The following is a 23,453-nucleotide window of genomic DNA, read 5'->3' as shown; positions in this document are numbered from 1 at the left end:
GGGTGGGAGAAAGGAACATCTTGAAGCCACCTGGGACCTCACTGCTGCGGGATGTTTTCTTTACATAATGACAGCTGACATGGCCGTGCCCAGTGAAATCACTGTGAGCATGTAGCCTAACTAAGAAAAAAAGCCTTTGCCCAAACTCTAGATATGGCTGTTATGTGGATGTTTTAGGAAAATGAACCTGTTAGTGTTATTAAAAGAGTAGCTCACTTCCCGAACAAAAATTTATAGATAATGTAGCCCCTTGTCATCAAAGATGTTTATGTCTTTCATTCTACAGTCGTAAAGAAATTATGTTTTTGGAGGAAACATTTCAGGTTATTTCTCCATATAGTTCACAAGCATTTTTTAGGAAATGAATGATCTTTTTGCTAGATAAGACCTTTCTTCCTCAGCTGGGATCATTTAGAGCTGTTAGAAGCTGCTTTTAAATTGCATTTTGTAAGTTTACCATAGAAGTCCATTATCAGGCATGTGATTGGCTAAGGACAAAAAAATAGGAAAATATACTAAGACACACCCCCCCCCCCCCCCCCCCCCCGGTTGGGAAAATTAACCGAAATGAGCATCCCTAATAGCTAGCAAATACAAGTAAGTTAATGTTAATGCAGCTTAAACATCCTGCCATAGTAGAAAATCACTCAAAATCGATCATCTAATCCAGGGGTCTTCAACTAAAACGGCTTAAGGTCCAGTAATGAACCCTGCGCACCAGCCGAGGTCCAGACAATTATATATAAAAAACTATTTATGTTTTTTTTTTTTTCACGAGACCAGGGTATCTGCAGCATATTTTATCTTAAATTCTAGACATTTAAATACTTTTTTAAAGACCTGAACAAAATTTAATTAATAAATAAATAAATTATTAAAATGACTGTAAAAAGCATGATTTACAATTGAGATGCAGATTTCATAAAACAAAAAAGATTTCTTAAATTATAAAATTCACATTCCAGCCTTCAAGAGTCAAAAGTATCAATTCTTATATTAATTTAAACAATTATTGTCAATCAAGTATTATATTAATTAACATATATTTTATTGCCTTAATTGTTTAAATTTGTATAACACATGATCTTGTCGATCCATCAGATAACATTTACGTGTTTGGTGCTTAAAACCATGGACTGATTTGTTTACATTGGTCTTTTTGACAACAGTAGACGTACGAGCAGATTAAAAATGTCAGATCATTCTCTTCCAGCAGGAGGCGCTATCAGAATGATACACAAAACAGCGCCGCAGATGACTTTGAAACGCGCAGCGCTTATATTTATTCAATGAATAACCTTATAAAGTTCCATCGCAATTCTTGCCTTTTAGTCCCCACATTTAAGACCACCTGAAATAATCAAGTCTTTCTTAACCCCTAATAACACTACAGTCATCAATAAAAATGAAGAGCTTCATTTCAAGAACTGACTTTCAAAAACCCTTAGCCTACACAAAATACGTTGTAGGCTGGTTGGCTGGTTTTAGCTGGTCAACCAGCCTGGTTTCAGCTGGTCATAGCTGGGAGGCAGGCTGGTTTTAGAGGGGTTTTGGCCATTTTTCCAGCCTGGCCAGGCTGGTCAGGCTGGTCTTAGCTGGTCAGGCTGGGAGACCAGCTAAAACCAGCCATTTCCAGCTTAAACCAGCTAAGACCAGCCAACCAGCCTAGGCTGGTTTTAGCTGGTTTTTTCAGCAGGGTTCACTTTAATATATGCAGTTTTCACGTTGCTTGTGTGATATCCATTGGCTCACCGTCGTGGTTTAAAATATAAATATGTATAAAAATACAGTATAAAAAGATATATTTACAATATTTTGCGACGTAACCCCAAAATAATGCATTTCCCATCAACGTTTTTCACTCACTGAAAGCTACATCTGTCTGCCGATCTCTGCTCTCCTCACTGCTCGGAAGATTGCACCCAAATGCTGACCCTAGTGTGCTTAATATAAATGTATTTATTAGAAATAGCGTTTGGCATTTTTTTATTATTATTATTATTATTATTATTATTATTATTATGTCAAAAGCTTTTACGGTCCGCATGGACGCATCTTGCGGTCCGGAATCATACTTCGCCATCCGCCATTTGCGAACGGTCGCAAATACGTGACATAGGTCACATTTTCAGGTCGAAAAATCCGGAATTCCGGATTAATCCGGAAAAATCACATCCCTGATTATATAGAGAGAAACCCTGAAATGTTTTCCTCAAAAAACATAATTTCTTTACAACTGAAAAAAGAAAGACACAAACATCTTGGATGACAAGGGAGTGAGTACATTATCTGTAAATTTTTGTTCTGGAAGTGAACTACTCCTTTAAAGTCCACATAACAGTCCAGTAATAAATATTTCTTACCAGCCATATGTACTTTTATTTATTTAATAATTAAATTTTATTTATTTTAATTAGAGATGCACCAATATTAAAATTCTGGAAGATCTTATCTAAGGACACTTAGAGGGATAGTTCACCGAAAAATTATTTAGTTATATTTAAAAAAAAAAAAACTCCTGGCTCTTTCAAACTTTATAATGGCAGTGAATGGGTGTTGAGATTTTGAAGTCCAATAAAGTGCATCCATCCATCATAAAATATGCTTCACATGGGTTCCATGGGTTAATAAAGGCCTTCAGAAGCAAAGCAATGCATTTGTGTAAGAAAAATATCCATATTTAAAACGTCTGTATACTGTAAAAAGTTTTCACCAGTTTCAACTTAAAACCTTAAGTTTAGCAGCTGCCTTAAGATTTTAAGTTAAATCAACTTAAGTCATTTAAACTCACAAGTTATATCAACTCATTTTTATAGTAATAAGTTAAAATGACTTGTAGTTTTAAGCTGATTTAACTTAAAAACTTAAGGCAGCTGCTTAACTTAGGTTTTTAAGTTGAATCTGGTGAAAACTTTTTACAGTGTAGCTTCTGCCAACTGTCGTACGTGTGTTCACACCAAGGTTATTAAATAAAAACGCTAACTGAAATAAAATAATAATTATGTAAGATAAATAATCATTTTCGTAATCATTACTTTATATAATATACTAGAGCTGATTAATCGTTAAAAGATTAAAAGATTGAGATTCAAACACCTACGCGATCTCATTTCTAAATGACAACGATTCCCCATGTCTATTAAACCTTTGAAAAAGTCTTATGGAACATTCAAATCTGTATTTGCACTGCCGCTGACACAGAGACAGCAGTCATCATGTTTAGGTAAGAAATAGCTACACAAACAGTCTTTTCAAATACCCAGTCATTCATATCATCACAGCAATACTGGGATTAAAGGTCCTAGTTTGGATATAAACATTTACGTCTATGGTAGAGATCAAAATAAAGCATGTCATCCACTAGGTGGAAACAAGTAACTGTTAAAAATGTATTTGTCATTGAATAGAGATTCATTCAAAAATGCTGATTCGTCCAGTAATGTTTTTATGAGTGAGTCATTTATTCATTCAAACCTCTTTTTCATAAATTTAATTTAAAAAATTGGTGTATTTTAAATACATATAGTATGTATTAAATGTTTCAATTTATTCAAATTAATTAAAGTAAATTAAATACTTTTAAATATACTGAAGCAATTAATATTTTGTCTCACATTATTTTGCTTAGTTTAGAATTGCACGGAAATCGTGAACTAAAACTAAAACTAAACTACATAAACTATATAAAAACCTAAACTAAAACTAACAAAATTGTTAAAGAAAGTAATAAAAATGAAACAAAATTTTATTTCAAATTTGAAAACTATATTAAAATAAAACAAATTTAAAAAAAAAAAAAAGCAAAACTATAACAACCTTGGTTCACACGAGACTGGCAATCCAGCAAATGATATAGGACGTAGATAAACGCGGTGGTCATGAAGTACAAAATGAGGATTTATAAAGAAAAATGTTAGAAGATTTTGATATAAGCTGAGAGGAGACTGGTTTTCCTTTGCTGTAAAGAAAACTTCTCGAGAGACTAGAATATTCTCACCGGAGCTTTTGCTGTGCCTACGTCATCTGCTGGAACGTCTCTCATATGTACGAGAGGTAGAGCGGAAGGTTACGGTTTTTAAAGTTTTAAATATGGATATTTTTTTTACACAAATGCATCAATTTGCTTCATTAACCCACCTGAGCTGTGTGGAGTACTTTTTATGATGGATGGATGCACTTTATTGGACTTCAAAATCTCAACAGCCATTCACTGCCATTTAGGGCTGTAAAGATTCCTCGATTCTATTCGAGTATTCGACTTTAAAAAATCCTCGATTGCATTTTGCCCATGTCACGTATTCGGCAAAATACCTGAAGTGGTGCATTCCACATATTAAACCCATTTAAAATGATAATAAAGCATAATGCTGTTACAAATTCGCAAATGCTATGATTCAATTAATTATATATGTGATGCAGGTTTAAAATATGTGTGTTAATTATTTACATGCGTGTAAGTTACTTACGTGTGTCTCAGATCGGCTCCGTTCACAGTAAATGTTGCTAAACAAGAACTGTTATCATTTACATGTGTGTACGTCTTAAACTCTATCTCTGCATGTGATTGTGAGTTTTGGTTTATAATAATGTTTATCTGGGAACCCAACGTCTGCTATTTCATCAGATTTGTAAGGTATATCATTAATAACCCTACACAAACACAGGAGAATATATCAATACTGCCCTCCAAAGGCAAAGCGCAGTAACTACACATTTGGTCAAAATTGAGTTAAGGCTTAAAATGGACTTTGTGACAACTGTTTTGTCTTGTGGCAAAGTCTCCTGGTTCAATTTTGTCCCGTTTCAGAGAAACGAGAGTGTCAACATGTTTGACTAGCTGGCAAAAAAACTTTAAAGGCATTTTTCTCAGTTTCAGTGTTGGTGTAGTTACTGCACTTTGCCTTTGGAGGGCAGAATACATCTCTATATGGTAACTGTTCATCGCGATTTCAAAATAAAAGTTTAAACCCTCACCCTGAGTTTACACGTTTTGATGTCCACATATTCAACAAATCACAGTGTCTGCAGCATTTCTGTCGTAAAGAAATGGCCAAATATTACAGATTAAGTAGACATTTTAATTAAATGTTTGTTGAGTCAATATTAAACAAGGATTAAACAAATATTAAAGTTAAAAAAAAAACAATCATCAGGCCGTTGGCACCCTCTGCAGGCATTTGTTAGAATGCGTAATGTACATTAGCTTTACTGTTTATAATACATTCAGTATTTAGTATTTGAACAGTTTTGTTCAATAAAATCATGTCTACTTGCTTTTGATACTTTATTTGAACTAATTATAATTGCCTCGTTGCTATTATATATGTACTTAAGTCATTTTAAAGGCTATTGTTAACTTAAAAAAATAAAAAAATAATAATTATAATTATCCGATTACTCATCAGAATAATCGACAGATTACTCGATTACCAAAATAATCGACAGTGACAGCTCTACTGCCATTATAAAGCTCAGAAGAGCCAGGACATTTTTTGACATAACTCAAATTGTATTAGTCTGAAAGAAGAAAGTCATATACATCTAGAACGGATTGAGGGTAAGTAAATCATGGGGTAACTTTCATTTTTGGGTGAACTATCCCTTTAAATCAATCAGTCAATCAATAAAATCACCATTAGGGTACCAATATATTGGGCATCCTAAATATTTTTACATAAAATACAATAATAAATATTAAAAGCAGGTGATCTTCATTTCATTTTAGTAAGCAGTATTCTCTAATTTTTTGCTAAATGGATTTCTGGAAGAGACACAAAAAAATCACTTGTATTTTCCAGATAAACTTCTGATGGTAAATTTTCCACATAAACGTTTCCATTTTACAGTTTGCAACCCTTTGTTTTGAAGGGCTTTGATAGTTGCGTCACTTATTCCGCTCCAAACCATCTCTCTCTAGAAATGCGTGATTTACGGTTACCTCTGTCATTGCAAATCACTGCCGGTGTGAACATCCCTTGACTTACCGTATGCTCAGTGGCTGAAGTTCAAGCCTTTTCTAGTCACATAGAATAAAGAAACCTATAATGAAGGTTAAGCGCAGTAAAGAGCAAGTTTTCAACGAGCAACAACCAGCTTTCGCATTAGAGACAAATCACATTAAGCCACAAATGGAAAAGAGTACGGGCTCACAGATTTCTGAGCACAGTGCTCTTGAATGTTGTTTGGGAAAAGGCAAAGACTTGAGCACAGTAAAAACTACTGTTTTCATGAAAACACTATGAGGAAGCTTGGGGACAAGGTGAAATGATTGACAAGATACAGTACACTGACATGCCTCCCTCGGGTTAAAACTAAGGGGTCAAGTAGCACGACTACACATGCACTGACAAAGTTTGCACGAATTGCTAAACAAGAAGTTATAGCAAATACATAATGCTGCTGCTGATTTATTTACGTTCTCGGAAGTTAAGGATGCACAGAATCAGCACACAAGAACACAAAATATGTTGTAGACTAGCATTTGCATGCATTCATAATAAAAAATAAATCAATAAATGCTAAAAACGCTCTGAATAGACATTAGACAATGAGGTCAAAGAAAGAAAACAACTCTTTGTACTCGAGTCCTGCTTTCTAATACACTTTACTTAACCATTAGCAATCCAGTGCTTCTGCTAATAATATAAAACGCTTTTGCCATTACTTGACTATCGAGCGGCTCTCAGGAGCTCTAGACCATCTCTTTCCAACGCACAGTATTATGATAACGTGTTATATGTACTCTCTCCTGCCTTGTACGGTGGAGACATAATTACAGCCTTTTCCAAGAAACTCAGTTTTGACGACCAAACCAAATTCTTTAGAATCTTGAAAGATGCCCTTTCATATCTGAATGGGCATTTGTTGCTCAGATACGTAAAAATATGCAGTAAATTTAATGATGAAAGTTGTACTGTGAACAGAATACTTAACAAGATGGTTGGAGCCAAGATGCACTGAGCTGTCATGCACTAATCCCATCACTATCCTCTCTCTCCAAAATTTTCTGTGCCCTCTGGACTACATATCAGTCTAACAAACTCCTTCTAAAAGGTCAATACACTGTTTCAGCCTTTATTCTGATGCTACTGGAATATTTCTGCACCAATCTTCGGTTCAAGTCGGAACTGTTTCCTTAGCTCAGTGATTGTTGAAGGAACTGGAGTGTTGAATGAGTCAGCAAAAAACAGTTTTATAGGATCACATACGCTGGTATTTTGGCTCATATTGAGTTGGAGTGACTGTTGGACATCCAAAAGTCAGTTTTGATTTAGTAACTTGTAGATCTGTGCTGACTTGAACCATTTGCTTGAGGCTTTGAATTACTAGCTTCATAAGACCTTAATATATCACCAGGAGCCACAGGTATTAATTTGATATTGCCTCATATGCTTATTTTGACTGTCAAAGTGACAGTAGCCATTGACTTGCATTCTATGAGTCACCAAGGACCACAGATTTAGCTAAAAATCTTCTTTACTGTTCTACTGAAGAAAAAGTCACCTACATCTTGGATGGCCTGTGGGTGAGTAAAATGAAATGGATGGTAAAATGAAAAATACCCCATGATTTACTCGCCCTCAAGCCATTCTAGGTGTATATGACTTTCTTTTTGGAGCTCATCCAAGCGTTATAACGGCAGTGAATGGGAGTTGAGATTTTAAAATCCGATAAAGGGCATCCATCCATCCATAAAAAGTACTCCACCCAGCTCCAGGGAATAAATAAAGGCCGTATGAAGGGAATTAATGCATTTTTGTGAGAAAAATATCCATATTTAAAACTTTATAAACCGTAATCTTAAGCAGAGGAGATTGAAAAACAGCGGTCACAAATTAGAAGTACAAAACAAGGAATTCTAATTAAAAATAAAATTCAGAGGATTTTGATATTAGCCAAAAGGAGACTGTTTTTTTTTTGCCACTCTCTCATGAACATGCGTACAACAGTTAGCGGGGGTTCGGGGTCACCTGATTATCGGTGCCGATATTAAGTATTCTTATAGTTATCGGTATTGGTCATTTTCAAAACTGATTTGATGATACAAAAATTTAAAAGCACAAAAAAAGTGACACAAACAGAACAAAAAAAGTGGATACGAAATCTGAATTATTAGGGGTCAACCAATTACCGCCCTGGCCGATTATCTGTGCCGATATTAAGCAATTTTATGGTTATTGGTACTGGTCATTTTCAAAACCGATTGCCAATAAAACTATTTAAAAGCATAAAAAGTGACACAAACAGAACAAAAATGGATATGAAATCGTGATTATTAGGGGTCGACTAATTATCGGCCTGGCCGATTATCCATATTAAGCATTTTTTTATGGTTATCGGTATTGGTCATTTTCAAAACTGATTTGCCGATACAATAATTTAAAAGCCCAAAAAAGTGACAGAAAGAGAACAAAAAAAAATGGACATGAAATCAGAATTATAAGGGGGGTCAACCGATTACCAGCCTGGCCGATTATCTGCGGCGATATTAAGCATTTTTATGGTTATCGGTATTGGTCCTTTTCAAAACCGATTTGCCGATACAATAATTTAAAAGCACAAAAAAGTGACAGAAACAGAACAAAAAAATGGATATGAAATCAGAATTATTAGGGGTCAACCGATTACCGGCCTGGCAAATTATCTGTGCCAGTATTAAGCATTTCTATAGTTATCTGTATTGGTCACTTTCAAAACAGATTTGTCGATAAAATAATTTAAAAGCATAAAAAAGTGTAACAGAACAAAAAAGGAAAATTAAATCATTATTATTAGGGGTCGGCCTGGTCGATTATCGGTGCCGATATTAAGCATTTTGATTGGTTATTGTTATCATTAATTTTCAAAACCGATAAAATTATTAAAAAGCTTTTAAAGAAAGTTTTTGTCAAAGCCCTTGTTATTCTTAATTTTGACATTATTTTTTTTCTTTCACAAGATGTATATCGGTTCAAAATATCAGTTATCGGTCTACTTGATCTGTAATAATTGGTATCGGGTCTGAAAGCACATTGGTCGACCCCTATTATCCCCCTGGAGCCGTGTGGAGTAATTTTTATCATGAATGAATGCACTTTATTAAACTTCAAAACCTCAACACCCATTCACTGCCATTATAAAGCTTGGAAGAGCCAGGAAATGTTTTAATATAACTCTATTTGTATTCCTCTAAAAGAAGTAAGTCATATACACTTAGGATGGCTTGAGGGCGAGTAAATCATGGAGTCATTTTCATTTCTGGGTGAACCATCCCTTTTAGGCCATGTGTCCGCCAATGCATTTTTAGCCAGCTAAAAAAGGCCATGTGCTCTTCTCAAAAAAAAGTTAGCTTTGTGCATTTGAGAGCACTTCAGATGCACAGGGTTTTTTTTAGTAGTTGAGACGCTTTGGTTGCTATTATACAGAATGTCTGTGGAAGTAACATGGCAGATGCTTCACGAATTAAATGCTTTTTTAAGCATTACTTCTCATATCAGTATTGTGGTCGTCTGTGGATGCCATCTGGTACAGACATTAATACTTCATGAGACAAGCAATATTAACTTCTCCTCTATTGTTGTTCACTAGGATGTGGTGTTGGAGTGGCAAAATTAGCTTCTCTCAGGAAAAGAAAAAAAAAAACACACAGCCTAAGTCCTACTTAAGGTTAGAGGTTGAAAACTCATTTAGATGAATAATTCATTGAGATATATGATCAAAACCTTCTGATCCAACCAAACAAAAGCATTGATAAAGGAGAAAATGCATTAGAGCCAATACTTTGCTTTGAATTATGGGATGTGAACTGTACGCCTACCTTAGTGATGAGTGTACGGTACTCCTCCACCAGATGGTCATTGTTATGACATCCGGCCAGTAGCTGCCACACCTCCCCTCTCAAGGCCTCCGGGACACCACTGCGCACCAGCGCCGGAAGCTGTTTGGGTCGCACGGCCAGGTTCAGATGCCTGATGAAACATTACAGTACCAACATGGTTACAAATTAATTACAGCACGACAATTTAAAGGGATAGTTCACCTAAAAATGAAAATTACCCCATGATTTACTCACCCTCAAGCCATCCTAGGTGTATATGACTTTCTACTTTCAGACGAATACAATTGGAGTTATATTAAAAACTGTCCTGGCTCTTCCAAGCTTTATAATGGCAGTGAATGGGTGTTAAGATTTTGAAGCCCGAAAAAGTGCATCCATCCATCATGAAAAGTGCTCCACACGGCTCTGGGGTTTAATAAAGGCATTCTGAAGTGAACTGATGTGTTGGTCTAAGAAAAATACCCATATTTAAAACTTTATAAACCATATCGATTCACTTCAGAAGGCCTTTATTAATCCCTGAGAGCCATGTGGAGCACTTTTTATGATGGACTGATGCACTTTATTGGACTTCAAAATCTCAACAGCCATTCACTGCCATTATAAAGCTTGAAAGAGCCAGGATTATTTTATAATTATATTTATATTTATTTTTTTTTACATTTATTTTATTAAGTAACAATTTTTCCAAAAGTTTTCCTTGAGAGTATATACACTATGTGCATTAGTGTTACTTTTCCTCCCACAGACAAAAAGTGACCTTCTGGTGTGTAATTTATTCCCTAGGACCTTTTACTAAAGAAAAGGCTAAAATGAGACAGTCTTTACCTGCTAGAGGCATAATCTCTGTATGCGGTCTACACATTTACCAACATTTATTTGTATTTGTTTATGAAATGTCTTAAATGTCACTGCTGCCCATTTTCCTTCCTGATTAAAAGGAAAGTGCATAATTCTACTGTGCTGTAATATGCACAAACCGTTTCCCCCAGGGATTTTTACCACTAATATTGTGCTGCCAATCACTCACAACTGACAAACTCAATTGGGATTATTACCGCAAACTGTTTCCTTCAATAAGAAGAACTTTGTTCAGTGCAACACATCGCTTTTTATGACATGGCATCACTCTGTCATAAGCGTGAGACATGTGTTTTGCAAATACAAAGTCTGTAGAGTCTTTTTGTTGTAGGATATAGCTAATTTAAACAATATGCAATGTTTATTAATGCAATATGCACTGGCTGCTTACACCCAATGTTCTTTAACCAGGAAGCGCTATCATCAAACAAAAGGGGCTCTACCAGCATAAGGTTGGTATGGCTTTTGAAATGTTTTTTAAAGAAGAAAAATATGGTAAAAACTGTAAAATTGCTATATATTATTACAATTTAAAAGAACTGTTTTCTATGTGAAAATATTGTAAAATGTAATTTATTCCTATGATGCAAAGCTGAATTTTCAGCATCATTACTCCAGTCTTCAGAGTCACATGATCCTTCAGAAATCATTATTTTTTTATTATTATTATTATCAATGTTGAAAACAGTTGTGCTGCCTTATATTTTTGTGAATAACAACATGCATTTTATTAGGTTTCTCTCATGAATAGAAAAGATCAGCATTTATTTGAAATAGAAATATTTAGCAACTTTATAAATGTCTTTTTACAGTCACTTTAGAGCTGTTTTATTTTTTTAAGTCTCTGTAAATTGAAGGCAAAGTAAATATTACAGTTTTATTTGAAAAAATTGAATTGAATTTATATAATATTAATTTATTCACAACATATCTTTTTCTATACATTAAATCTTAAGAAAAATGATTTCAGTTGAAAAATGTGTAATATAATTTGTAATATATATATATATATATATATATATATATATATATATATATATATATATATATATATATTCCAATTATTCAATTGATATAAATATTCTTTAATTATAATGAACAAAATATATTTTTTTAAATACCGTTTTAAAACATCTTTATTCAGTAAATATTTTAAATATACACCACCAGTCAAAATTTGTTTTAAACAGTAAGATTTTTAATGTTTTTTAAAAATCTCTTCTGCTCACCAAGCCTGCCTTATTTAACCCAAAGTAAAGCAAAAATAGTACAATTTTGAAATATTTTGAAATATTTAAAATAACTGTTTTCTATTTGAATATATTTTTAAAAAAAAATAATTTATTTAACAGATAAATGCGGTTCTTTTGAACTTTCTATTCAACAAAGAAAAAATTAAAACATGAAAAAATTCTACTCAGGTGTTTTCAACATAATAATAATAATAATAATAATAATAATAATAATAATAATAATAATAATAATAAATGTTTTTTGAGAAGCAAATCAGAATATTAAAATGATTTCTCTAGGATAATGTGACTGAAGTAATGATGCTAAAAAAATCAGCTTTGAAATCACAGGAATAAATTACATTTTAAAATATATTCAAATAGAAAACGGTTATTTTAAATAGTAAAAATATTTCAAAATGTTACTGTTTTTGCTGTGCTTTGAATCAAATAAATGCAGGTTTGGTGAGCAGAAGAGACTTCTTAAAAACATTCAAAATCTTACTGTTCAAAAACTTTTGACTGGTAGTGTATATTTTAAGCATTGTATGTTATATATAAAGTAAAATATATTGTAAGCATGTTAACTTTGACAACCCAAAAATACATGTTCAAATTTCCCATAATCTCTCTTGAACTCTGGGTTACATCATCAGCTCCGTTTGACTTAAGGCTACAAGCAACCACCTAGAACACCCTAGAAACATGCTAAAAACACTTTGGCAATCATACATTTGATTTACATGGCCATTAGTTTTCATATTTATTGTCCATTTTGCAAAGAAAAGAAGGAATCACAGTGATTTTCTCTACGAAACTGCAGAGAGGATGTTCATGTGTCGATTACTCAGCATAAAGTCAATTATGAAGGACGCTTATAGAGCCAAAAGCACAAACTACCAAAATATGAACAAAAAGCTCAAAAGTTAAGTGGTTTGAAAAATACTTTGCCTTTAAATTACATGTGTGTGTCTTCAACACACAGCACATTAAGTCACTTAATTTAACAACAGAGCGACTGTAAATCTCAGCTTCCAAACAGGGAAAGCCGAGGGATTAAAGAGGAGGAAAACTAGGGACTAGATGCAGATGTGAGCACAAGACGCGCACAAAGACACAGCTGTGTTCTTCAGGGTGCACAGACAGTCGCAAGCCTGTAATTAAATTCCTGGGATTTTTAATTGAATTCATCTCGAGGTTTTGATTAACAACAATGAGAGTAATGGGAGCGGGAAATAATCTTAATAAGACCCTTATCTGAATTTGACCATTTCCCCAGCCCTCCCCAGTCTCTCCAGCCCTCTCTTCTAGTGCTCCGCATTAAAATATCTCGCTCATTTCCCTCCCATGAATGAGTTCTTAAATTAGAAATGGTGTGTGTGTGTGGGCATGTGGAGATATTTTTTGGTGGGAGATAGAAAAAAGAATGTGTGGGACGGGAAGCTCGATTTTCGGCATGTTTTATAGCGCTTCCTTGAACAGAAAGGCATAGAGCAGCAGTTCAACAGTGTCAGGAAGAAAGAGGCGGACAAGATAACCTCTAATCTAAATGTGCATATGCTAATGTGAAACAATTAATCTCTACAGGAATCTGTACAAGCTTTGTATTCAACCCACGGCTCGTTAACAACAGTAATGCGGCTCAAAGTCTAATTTTTCTAGGAAAAAGCTGCATAAATTTACACCTGTCGCTTGTCAGGGTCTAAAATTAACACTCTTTAAATGAACCAAATGAGAGTAAATAAGGACGCAATAAACCGATCAAAAGACAGCAAAGACATTCATAATGTTACAAAAGATTTCTAATTCAAATAAAGGATGTGCTTTTGAACTTTGAATACATAAAAAAAATGTATCACAGTTTCCATAAATTTTTGGAAAGTATTTATTTATTTATTTATTTTCAGTTTTTAAAAATGGCAAAAAATGTCATGGAATTTGCCAAATTTTTGATGAATAAATCAAAAGTAGGTCATTATATGGACTAGTGTCTGTAAATATTAAGCAGCAAAAGTTTTATTTAAACATGAATCCTGCATGTTGTGCGTGTCTCTGTGTGAATGAATGGCACAGACGCGCAGTTTCATTTACTTCACACATACTGAAGTCTGTGTGATGCTCGCTGGGTTTTCAGCCTCTGCTGCCTCAGTATATGATCATATACTGATCAGGATTTTACCATTTATTTTGAGAAAAACTATTGTACATCATATACAAACAGAAATGTAAAGGTCTTCAAAGCAAGCTTTCAAAATAAAAGTTTGGTCTAACTTGAAGAAATTGTGACAGAATTATTACTTGATGTAATGATAGTACTGCTACTACTAATAAAATATTATTAAAACATAATTTTAAAAGGAATATTTACCAGAAAAATGTAAATACAGAACAGTATTTTTGAAAAAATAAAAATAAAAATAAAAATTATATTGTTTTTCTTTTTTGAAATTAAATGAATTAGAGATGCTTTTGATTAGTAATATTTAATGAACCTATTAAGATTTGAGAAAAATCTTACCTGAATTTGAGGAAAAAATTAAAACTTATTTCATATGGCCTTAAACAATTATTTTTGTTAAACTTGCCATTTTTAATGAATAAAATTAAATGAAACCAATAGGAAAAACAATAAAAAGGAATTTGGGAAAAAATAAAACTAATTTAATAGGACCCTACATTAATAGTATTTAATGTTTCATGAGCAGCATATCAGTATCAGCATATTAGAATGATTTCTGAAGTATCATGTTTAGCTTTGTTTCACAAAAATAAAATCAGCTTTGTATCACATAAATTAATTATATTAAAATATATTAAATTACAACAGAAAACAATTACTTTAAATTGTAATAATATTTCAACATATTACGGTTTTATTGTTTTTTTTTTTGGTGAATTTATATGTTGTTTATCATCCAACAAAAATTACTTTGCCTTGCACTCAAACCTAAGCTAGCTAATTCACACTGAATTTCATGAAAACATGGTAAGTAAATAAAGGGAAATGACAATGAATAGCAAGCAGTACCAAAACATTAAAAAATATATGTAAAAATAAAATCAAAACATCATTAAATAATCACCTTGCATCAATCAACCAACATACAGTGAAAATTAAGGTGTTTTAAAGTACGGCTCTTATAAACAAAAAATTGCTTTCTTCTTGTAATTGCTATGGTTAAGGTTGCTTTATGATGTAACTTCCTGTTTATAGCAGCTTAAAATCATTTGGAAAAAATGATTATTTTTCCCGATATTCAGTTATAATTCATAAATTAGTACTATTCTGTTGATGACTATTTTTTGTTTATGGCTAATTATGAATTTCTAAAAGATAATAAGATATTTAAAGGGATAGTTCACCCCAAATTTTTAATTAGCCCATTATTTACTCACCCTCCAGGTATCCTAGCTGTATATGACTTCCTTTTTTCAAACAAATGCAATCAGAGTTTAGGGCAATCGGGTGTTTCTCTTCATCAGTCCAAAACAGGTCCAATAAAATGCATCCATCCATTATAAAAAGTGGCTCACACAGCTCCGGGGGGTAAATAAAGGCCTCCTGTAGTGAACTGATGCATTTTCGTAAGAAAAAAATCCATATTTAAAATGTAATCACTTAAATCTAGCTGTTGCCAACTGGTTTTAGGACATTCACCAGGAGCTACTTCCATGTACGACCAATTGGCGCAAGCTAGTGATTATGGCATTTTAACTATGGATAATTTGCTTACAAAAACACATGGATTTGCTACAGGAGCCCTTTACTCATCCGCTGGAGACATGTGAGGCACTTTTTATTATGAATGGATCCACTTTATTGGACTGATGAAGAGAAATACCCGCCCATGCCATTTTAAAGCTGGGAAGTGCCAAGATAATTTTTAATATAACTCCGACTGGATTCGTCTGAAAGAAAGAAGTCATATACACCTAGGATGCCTGGAGAGTGAATAAATAATAAGCTAATTTTCATTTTTGGGTGAACTAACCCTTTAACAATAACACTTTTCTGGTAAAAACCCTGAGCCTTCATTTCCACTCGTTTTCAAAGCACTCACCATTTAGACAGTAAATCTCCCCAAGTTTCCAGAATTTTTTCGGCACACTCCTTAGACACGTCTCCAGACCCACTCAATAACGGCTCGTCATTATCTGGGAGGATAGCGAGAGAGAAAGAACGAGAGAGAACACGTGAATTCCTCAAGGACTTTAAAGAACAGCTCCTGAGGTTACGTACATAATGATATGAATAAAAACTGCTTTAAATGAGAGCTGAGGGCCGCTCACCTTCCTCCTCATCATCCTCAGGAGGTGAGGGCACCATGGAGCCATGAGAGCCAGACGACAGGATGCCGGGGCTCGCTGTAGTCTTCCTCCTCTCTCTCTCGGTCTCACTCTCTAAACTCACCACTTCATACAGCGTGTCTGAGTTGCTCTTCCTCTCCTTGTTTTCCATCTGAGAGCAGATTGAAGGCACCGTCAAATACTAGACTGTCTCCACATGCTCGTTCATGCTATGATCTTGTCTTTAAACCTAGTGAGCTACATACTTTAAATGTGAATGCTGTCTCAAAAGTGAAAATGTGACGAGGATTTTGTGGCACAGACTTTTGGTTCTCTATCAAATCAGTCGCGTATAAAGTCAGGTCCTGCACTGAGCTGGTTCTCACCGGTCTGAGTTTGAGATAGTAGGTCTCGGTGTAACTGCGTTTGCTGAAGGGCCAGAAGAGCCTCTCGTTGGGTGAGCACACTCGAACCCGCGTTTCCAGTAAGAACCGCACAGGCTCTTCAACCTCCGTGATCACCAGGTCCACCGCCGTCGTCATGTACATGAACTTATCTGTGTCATACAGGTAAAAGAATAGTAGAAAGTCATCAAAACATACTCATATTACTGGAGTTTATACGCAATGTCATTCACAATAATTTACTCTTCCAATTTTGTCTAAAAAATTAGATTTATGAAATAAAAATACATTTTATTTGTATAGCACTTTATATATTGGATCCAGGTCAAAGTACATCATGCAAAAGAAATTATAAAATAATATTTATTATTTGTATAGCTCTTTAATACATTTAATACATCGAATCTTAGATCAAAATACTTTGAAAATCAGGGAAACTTAAAAAAAATTATTATTAGTAGTACTGTTAATATAATTTTTTATGTATTTATTTATAGCACCTTATATAGTACTTTATATAGCACTAATATTATAAATGTTGTTATAATAATAATGTAATAATAATAATAATTACTTTATGTTTGTATAATAAAATCCAGATCTAAGTACTTCAAAAATCATATTATTTATTTATTTATTTATTTATTATCATTATTTTCTGGAAAGTCCAAATGTTAAGAATTGTTTTATTAGTAGTAAAATTAATAATGTTATAACAATAATTATTATTATTTATTTATTTTTATTAACACACCTTTAACACATAAAATCCAGCTTTTTTCTGGAAAAAGCCAATTGTTAAAAATATCTTATTATTACTAATATTATTAATGTTGTTGTTTTTATAATAATAATAATAATAATAATAATATTATTATTATTATTATTATTATTATTATTATTATCATTAATAATGATAATAATAATAATTATTATTATTATTATTATTATTATTATTGTTATTATTATTATTATGCATTTGTATAACCATTAGTACTTCAAATCCAGATCTAACTACTTAAAAAAATCATAGTATTATTTTTATTTTATTATTATTTTCTAGACAACTGTTAAGAATATTTTTATTATTACTAGTATTATTAATGGTGTTATAATAATAATAATAATAATGATAATATTAATAATAAACTAAAAAACAACTATTAATTATTAAGTACTATTATATTTAATTATATTTATTTTTCTTAAAATTAATAATAATAATACATTTGTATAACAGTTTTAGTACTTCAAATCCAGACCAAAATACTTAAAAAATCATTGTATTTAATTTTCTTTTCTTTTATTATAGCACCTTTTATACATAAAATCCAGCTCAAAACACAAACTTCAGAAAAAAAGCTAATTGTTAAAAATATTCTTCTTATTATTAACATTTTAATGTTGTTGTTATAACAAAAACAACTATAAAAATGATAATAAATATATGAATTATAAAATGAATTATTTATTATTAATGATATATTTCCGAATCCAGATCAAAGTACTTCAAAAATTGGATTATTGTTATTATCATTATTATTATTTAAAAAAACAAACATTTTATTTGTATAGAATGTTTGGAAAATCTGCCTGTCTAATATCAGTTGGAAGAATGTTCTAGATCTTTCAAGCACATCGGCTAAATGCAACTCCAGATCTCTCATAGTTCTCTCTCATGTTCCAGAAAATCAGCAAGACCTCATACAATTTTTTTTTTTTTTTTGGAACCTGTTCTGCAAAACAGAGCATGTGTATGGATGTGTACCTTTGGGCGTCTCCTCGTTCACGGCCTGAAACTGAGGAGTGTTGGGATTCCAGCTCCCTGTGATGATGTAAGACTTCCCATCAGAACTCTTGCCCATTGATTCCTAACAGAAGGGTGGAGGGCAGATGAGGAGAGCCAAGAGAAAGAGAGGATAAAACTAAAATAAATTCAAACAGAATCATGACTTCACAGACACTGTGATTCACTCACGGTGAATTAACCAACGGGGGACAGCCCCGGCCAAAAATTCTAAGTGCTGATATTTGGCTTTGTCCACAGAACTAACTGGATGGAGGACAACACTTCCAGACTCATGACAACATCATCACATGGGCCAAGCGCTTTCAGAGTAATAGTAAAAAAAGATTTCATATGAATGTTACACAGTTTAGTTTCGTAGCTATAGGCGTGTTTTAACTTTTTAAAATGCTTTTTGTTTTCTGTTTGTCCCTGTGCATCCTTGCTTGACCCTAATGCCAGATTCCCCAGTCACTGGTGAATTTCAACAAACATGGACTGTCTGTCATTGATAAAATTGTACTAATCCAGGAAAAAGTTACAGATTCTGTCAGAGATTTCAAATACACTATATAACTTCATACACTATTTTGGTTGCAGACTTTATTATTATTATTTCAGAATAGAGAACCTTAAAAGGCACATTATGTAAGTTTTCACCTCTAGTGGGCACATATTCAAAACAAAAAAAACCAAGATGTAGTTTGATGATGCCATGATTGAGGGTGGAATCATGGGAGTTGTTGTCTTTATCCCCACAGGAAAATATATAACACTGTTCTAGTGGTTTTTGGATATTTTAATCAAAAAGTCTTACATATTCTGCCTTTAAGTGTGTTTTTCAATAACAAAACTGATTTGTTTTTGTTGTAAAGTTAATATAAAATTAATTAAAAATTTCTATCATCTGGCTATACATCAAGTTATTCGTGTTCTTCGCTAAATTTAAGTGCTTCACACTGGATCTCACAGTACTGTTTAGTGCAGGGGTCGGCAAGAAAGTTTGGCATTGGGCAAAAAATTTTTTACCACTAGATAGCTGGCCAGAGCATAGTCAAAGGATCATTTAAAGGTGCAATGTGTAATATTTAAGATAAGATTTCTAGACAGAAATGCAATATAGTATACATAACTATGTTTTCAGGGGTGTATAAAGACCTTACTTAATGAACCATTATGTTTTTATTACCTTAGAATTATCAGTTTATATCTACATACACCGCGGGTCCCCTCACATGGAAGTCGCCATATTGTTTCTACAGTAGCCCTAAATGGACAAACTGCTCTACAGATCGCGTTTCATCACTGTTGTTCTAGCGGAAAAACACTGACACAATGATGAACATGTAACCGTAATATTCACAATAACATTGTTTTATTGAATTATTAAGTAAATATAATTCCTTAATTTCCTTAATTCACGCAAAAATCTACACACTGCACCTTTAATAAATTATTTGATGAAAAATGCAACTAGAATTGCCTGTGAAAGACTGTTACAGCGTCTTTTGTAACTGGTAGTGAGCTGTTACTCCAGGGTATATACAGGAATCATGGAGTTAAATTTAATACCTTTTTAAGACTCTTTCCATACATTTTAAGACCTCATTGCCACTAAGTTTTAACTGGTTAAATAGGCAACACTTATTGAACTTTCAACTACTTATTGAAACTGAAAATTACTCAACATACAGCCATTAATGTCAAATAGCTGGAAGTGAGCACACCTTAAGTGAACTTGTCCAAAGTGTCAATATTTTGTGTGAGCACCATTGTTATTTGCCACTGCCTTAATCATCCTGGGCATGGAATTGACCAGAGCTGCACAGCCTGTTGCTGGGATCCTATTCCACTCCTCTATAATGACATCACGGAGCTGCTGGACATAAGACACATGGTGCTAATACTTGGCCACCCCATCACCTTCACCTTCCTCAGCAAGGCAGTTGTCATCTTGATGGTGCGTTTGGGATTGTTATCATGTTGGAAAACCGCCGTTCTGCCTAGTTTCTGGAGGGAAGGCATCATGTTCTGCTTCAGAATGTACAGTACATAATGGAATCCATGTTCACCACAATGAACTGCAGCTCCCCAGTACCAGCAACACTCATGCAGCCCCAGACCATGATGCTACCACACAATTTTCTTGGTGCTCCTCACCAGGGGATCACCACACATGCTGGACACCATCTGAGCCAAACAAGTTTATCTTATAGTCTCATCAGAACACAGGGTTGGTTGTCTTCAGCAAACTGTTTGTGGGCTTTCTTGTGAGCCAGCTTCAGATTAGGCTTCCTTCTGGGATGACGCCTATGCCTTGTTGCAGTGTGCAGCGTGAGGTCTGAGCACTGACAAGCTGACCTTCTACTTCTGCAATCTTTAACGCAATGCTGGCAGCACTCACGCACCTGATGCACAGAACAAGTGCTCAACTTCATTAATTGACCCTTGCCAGGCATCTTGGGAAACCTCTGTATGACCCTGACCACTGTAGTGTAACTCAGCATTCAGAGTGTTACTGAACCTCTAATAGCCTTGGCCATCTTTGTGGAGAGCAACAATTCTAATTCTCAAATCCTCAGAGAGTTCTTTGCCATGAGGTACCATATTGAACATCCAGTGGTCAGTATGAGAGAATTGCACTTAAAGCACCAAATTTTGACTGCTCTAATACAAGATACACAACTTGTGATACACATTGTTTTTGTCAAAAACATAAACATGAAGAACAGGACATGTGGCTTTGCATGGTTAAATAATATACTGCTGTTATCACTTAGGATGTACTAATTTTTGTTGCCAGCTATTTTGACAATGATGGCTGTATGTTGATTTTGTATATTTTTAGAGGACAGTAAATCTATATATAAATGTCACGCAAAATTAAATTCAAATTCACATTAGACACTTTCAATACTGAAAAATACGAATAACATATTAGTACCTGAGATTATAACTGTCATAGTTGGTGTTGTTGTTCCAACCACAATGTTGCAAAAATAAAAAATCCTAAAATTCGAAATTTAAAGTGAAAGTAAACGGCAAGTGCTTATTTCAAGCAGATTTAAATACATTTGAGAGTAACTGCTACTGTCGTGACAGATCTTTTTTTTTAGAGCCAGGCGCTATCAATATAATCTGGTGCGGGCCAGATATTATTGCTGGCGGACCAATGTTGGCCCACTGGTTTAGTGTTTGCCACCACCAATATATATATATATATACTAGATGAGGTCGGAAAAGTGGAGTTTATCCAAAACTAGAGATGCAGGTATGTCTTCAATCACCTACCAGGTCAAGCAGGTGCATATCACTGTTCTTTACATTCTTCCCTGGGCTCAAGAGCAGACCAAAACACCTGAAAAACAAACATGTTTCTGCATCTCTGGAACAGAACCACACAGCACACATATAATCTGCAAAAAAACTGCATATTCGCACACCCATCTGTGGGTGCAGAGCCTGAGAAAACACACATAAACAGAAAAGCACAGCTGTGCATTCAGGCAGGGTTGGCTTCAGTTCAACACAACATCAACATCAGTCACCATAGAGAAAACCATCCTACATGTTCTCATGGCCCGAAAGGAACACTTAAGCACAGAAAACACATAATTCAGCTCATGTTTATCATTAATGAATGAATTATTGGTTGTTATGGGAGACACGAGGCTCTTCTGGACGAGGATGTCCTCTCTGTGAAGAGAGCCGTGTCGCTGCGGGAAGCACGTACCTCTCAATGGCCAGTTCTTTGTTGGATGTCTGCTGGACGTAGATCACGATCTTTTTGTCCATGCCTGGCCGCAGTTTGAAGCTCTGTCTGTCCTTGTCCTTTGATACGGCACTGTTGGACACAAAGAGAATTTCAAACGCTCAGTTAAGTGAATCTCACATTATAAAAAAGAATACGAAACTATTTACAAGAAATAGGACAAAAAAACTACAGCAGAACAAATAAAGAAATAAAGAAATGGGGTCAAATACTTATTTTACTCATTTTACAATGCAAATCAATTTATAACTTTTTTTTTTTAAATGCGTTATTCTGGATTTTTTTGTTGTTGTTATTCTGTCTCTCACTGTTCAAATAAACCTACCATTAAAATTATAGACTGATCTTTTCTTTGTCAGTGGGCAAACATACAAAATCAGCAGGGGATCAAATAATTATTTTCCCCACTGTACATACATTGCATACAGTAATCAAATGTATAAAAACACTGCATATTCTTCACTGTGTACTTATATATATTTCTTATTAAAGCTGCAAAAGTGATTTTGTTATAAGCTAACTTTTGTTAGATTAACATGAATGACAGACAGCAGGAATATTAGACTGCTGTCACTTTAAGAGCTACCCAGATCAAATATACTGTTACACACATTCTCATTCTCAGCTGTTTGCTTTCACATAAGACCTAAATTAACGTATTTACGGGGTTACTTGCAAAGAAGGGCATTTTGACACATAAAAGTGTGTGTATTTAAACATTCAAGGCCTATAAAGCAGCAAAAATATCTCAGTGTGCACATATAGTGAGAGTTCTCTTTCACTGCTGATTGCGCTTCAATGGCTTAAAAATCACTTATTTTTATATTGCAGTGCTTAAAAATACATGCAAACGATACGTTTTCATGACCATATGGCAGAGCAAGGTCACATGAGTGTGTAACCGTGATTGAGACGATAGTCCAAAATCTCTACTGGTTGACAAATTTCAAAGAGAAATTGTTTACTGTCAACTAAATTTTCTGTTTGTATTGGAGACATTTTGGTCAAAAGGTGATAAGTAGTGTTTGACAATTTTAGTGTTGTACGATTTTTTAATGTTTCTGAAAAAAGATCTCTTATGCTCACCAACGCTACATTTATTTTTAACAAAAATACAGTGAAGACAGTAATATTGTGAAATATCATTACCAATTAAAATAGCTGATTTCTATTTAAATATATTTTAAAATGTAATTTATTACTGTGATGTAAAGCTGAATTTTTAGCATCATTATTCCAGTCTTCAGTGTCACATGACCCTTCAGAAATCATTCTAATATGCTGATTTTCCGCT

General features: G+C 33.8%; 1 protein-coding gene across 2 annotated transcripts in view; it reads right to left on the bottom strand.

Moving 5' to 3' along the window:
- The window catches only part of rabgap1 (RAB GTPase activating protein 1), a 130,030-nt gene that overhangs the window by 63,638 nt on the left and 42,939 nt on the right, over positions 1–23,453 (bottom strand). For both annotated transcript variants that reach the window (XM_073829635.1, XM_073829636.1), the window contains 7 exons: positions 22,121–22,231; positions 21,679–21,745; positions 18,370–18,472; positions 16,584–16,753; positions 16,201–16,369; positions 15,972–16,065; positions 9,797–9,947 (listed from right to left, as the gene is read on the bottom strand). In XM_073829635.1, coding sequence (XP_073685736.1) covers positions 9,797–9,947; positions 15,972–16,065; positions 16,201–16,369; positions 16,584–16,753; positions 18,370–18,472; positions 21,679–21,745; positions 22,121–22,231 — 865 coding nt within the window. The remainder of the gene's footprint in view (positions 1–9,796; positions 9,948–15,971; positions 16,066–16,200; positions 16,370–16,583; positions 16,754–18,369; positions 18,473–21,678; positions 21,746–22,120; positions 22,232–23,453) is intronic.

This window comes from Garra rufa, chromosome 23 (genome assembly GCF_049309525.1).
Source record: "Garra rufa chromosome 23, GarRuf1.0, whole genome shotgun sequence".
Classification (NCBI taxonomy): Eukaryota; Metazoa; Chordata; class Actinopteri; order Cypriniformes; family Cyprinidae; genus Garra; species Garra rufa.
The sequence above is the reverse complement of the archived record's forward strand: the minus strand, read 5'-3'. Positions and strand labels throughout refer to the sequence as shown.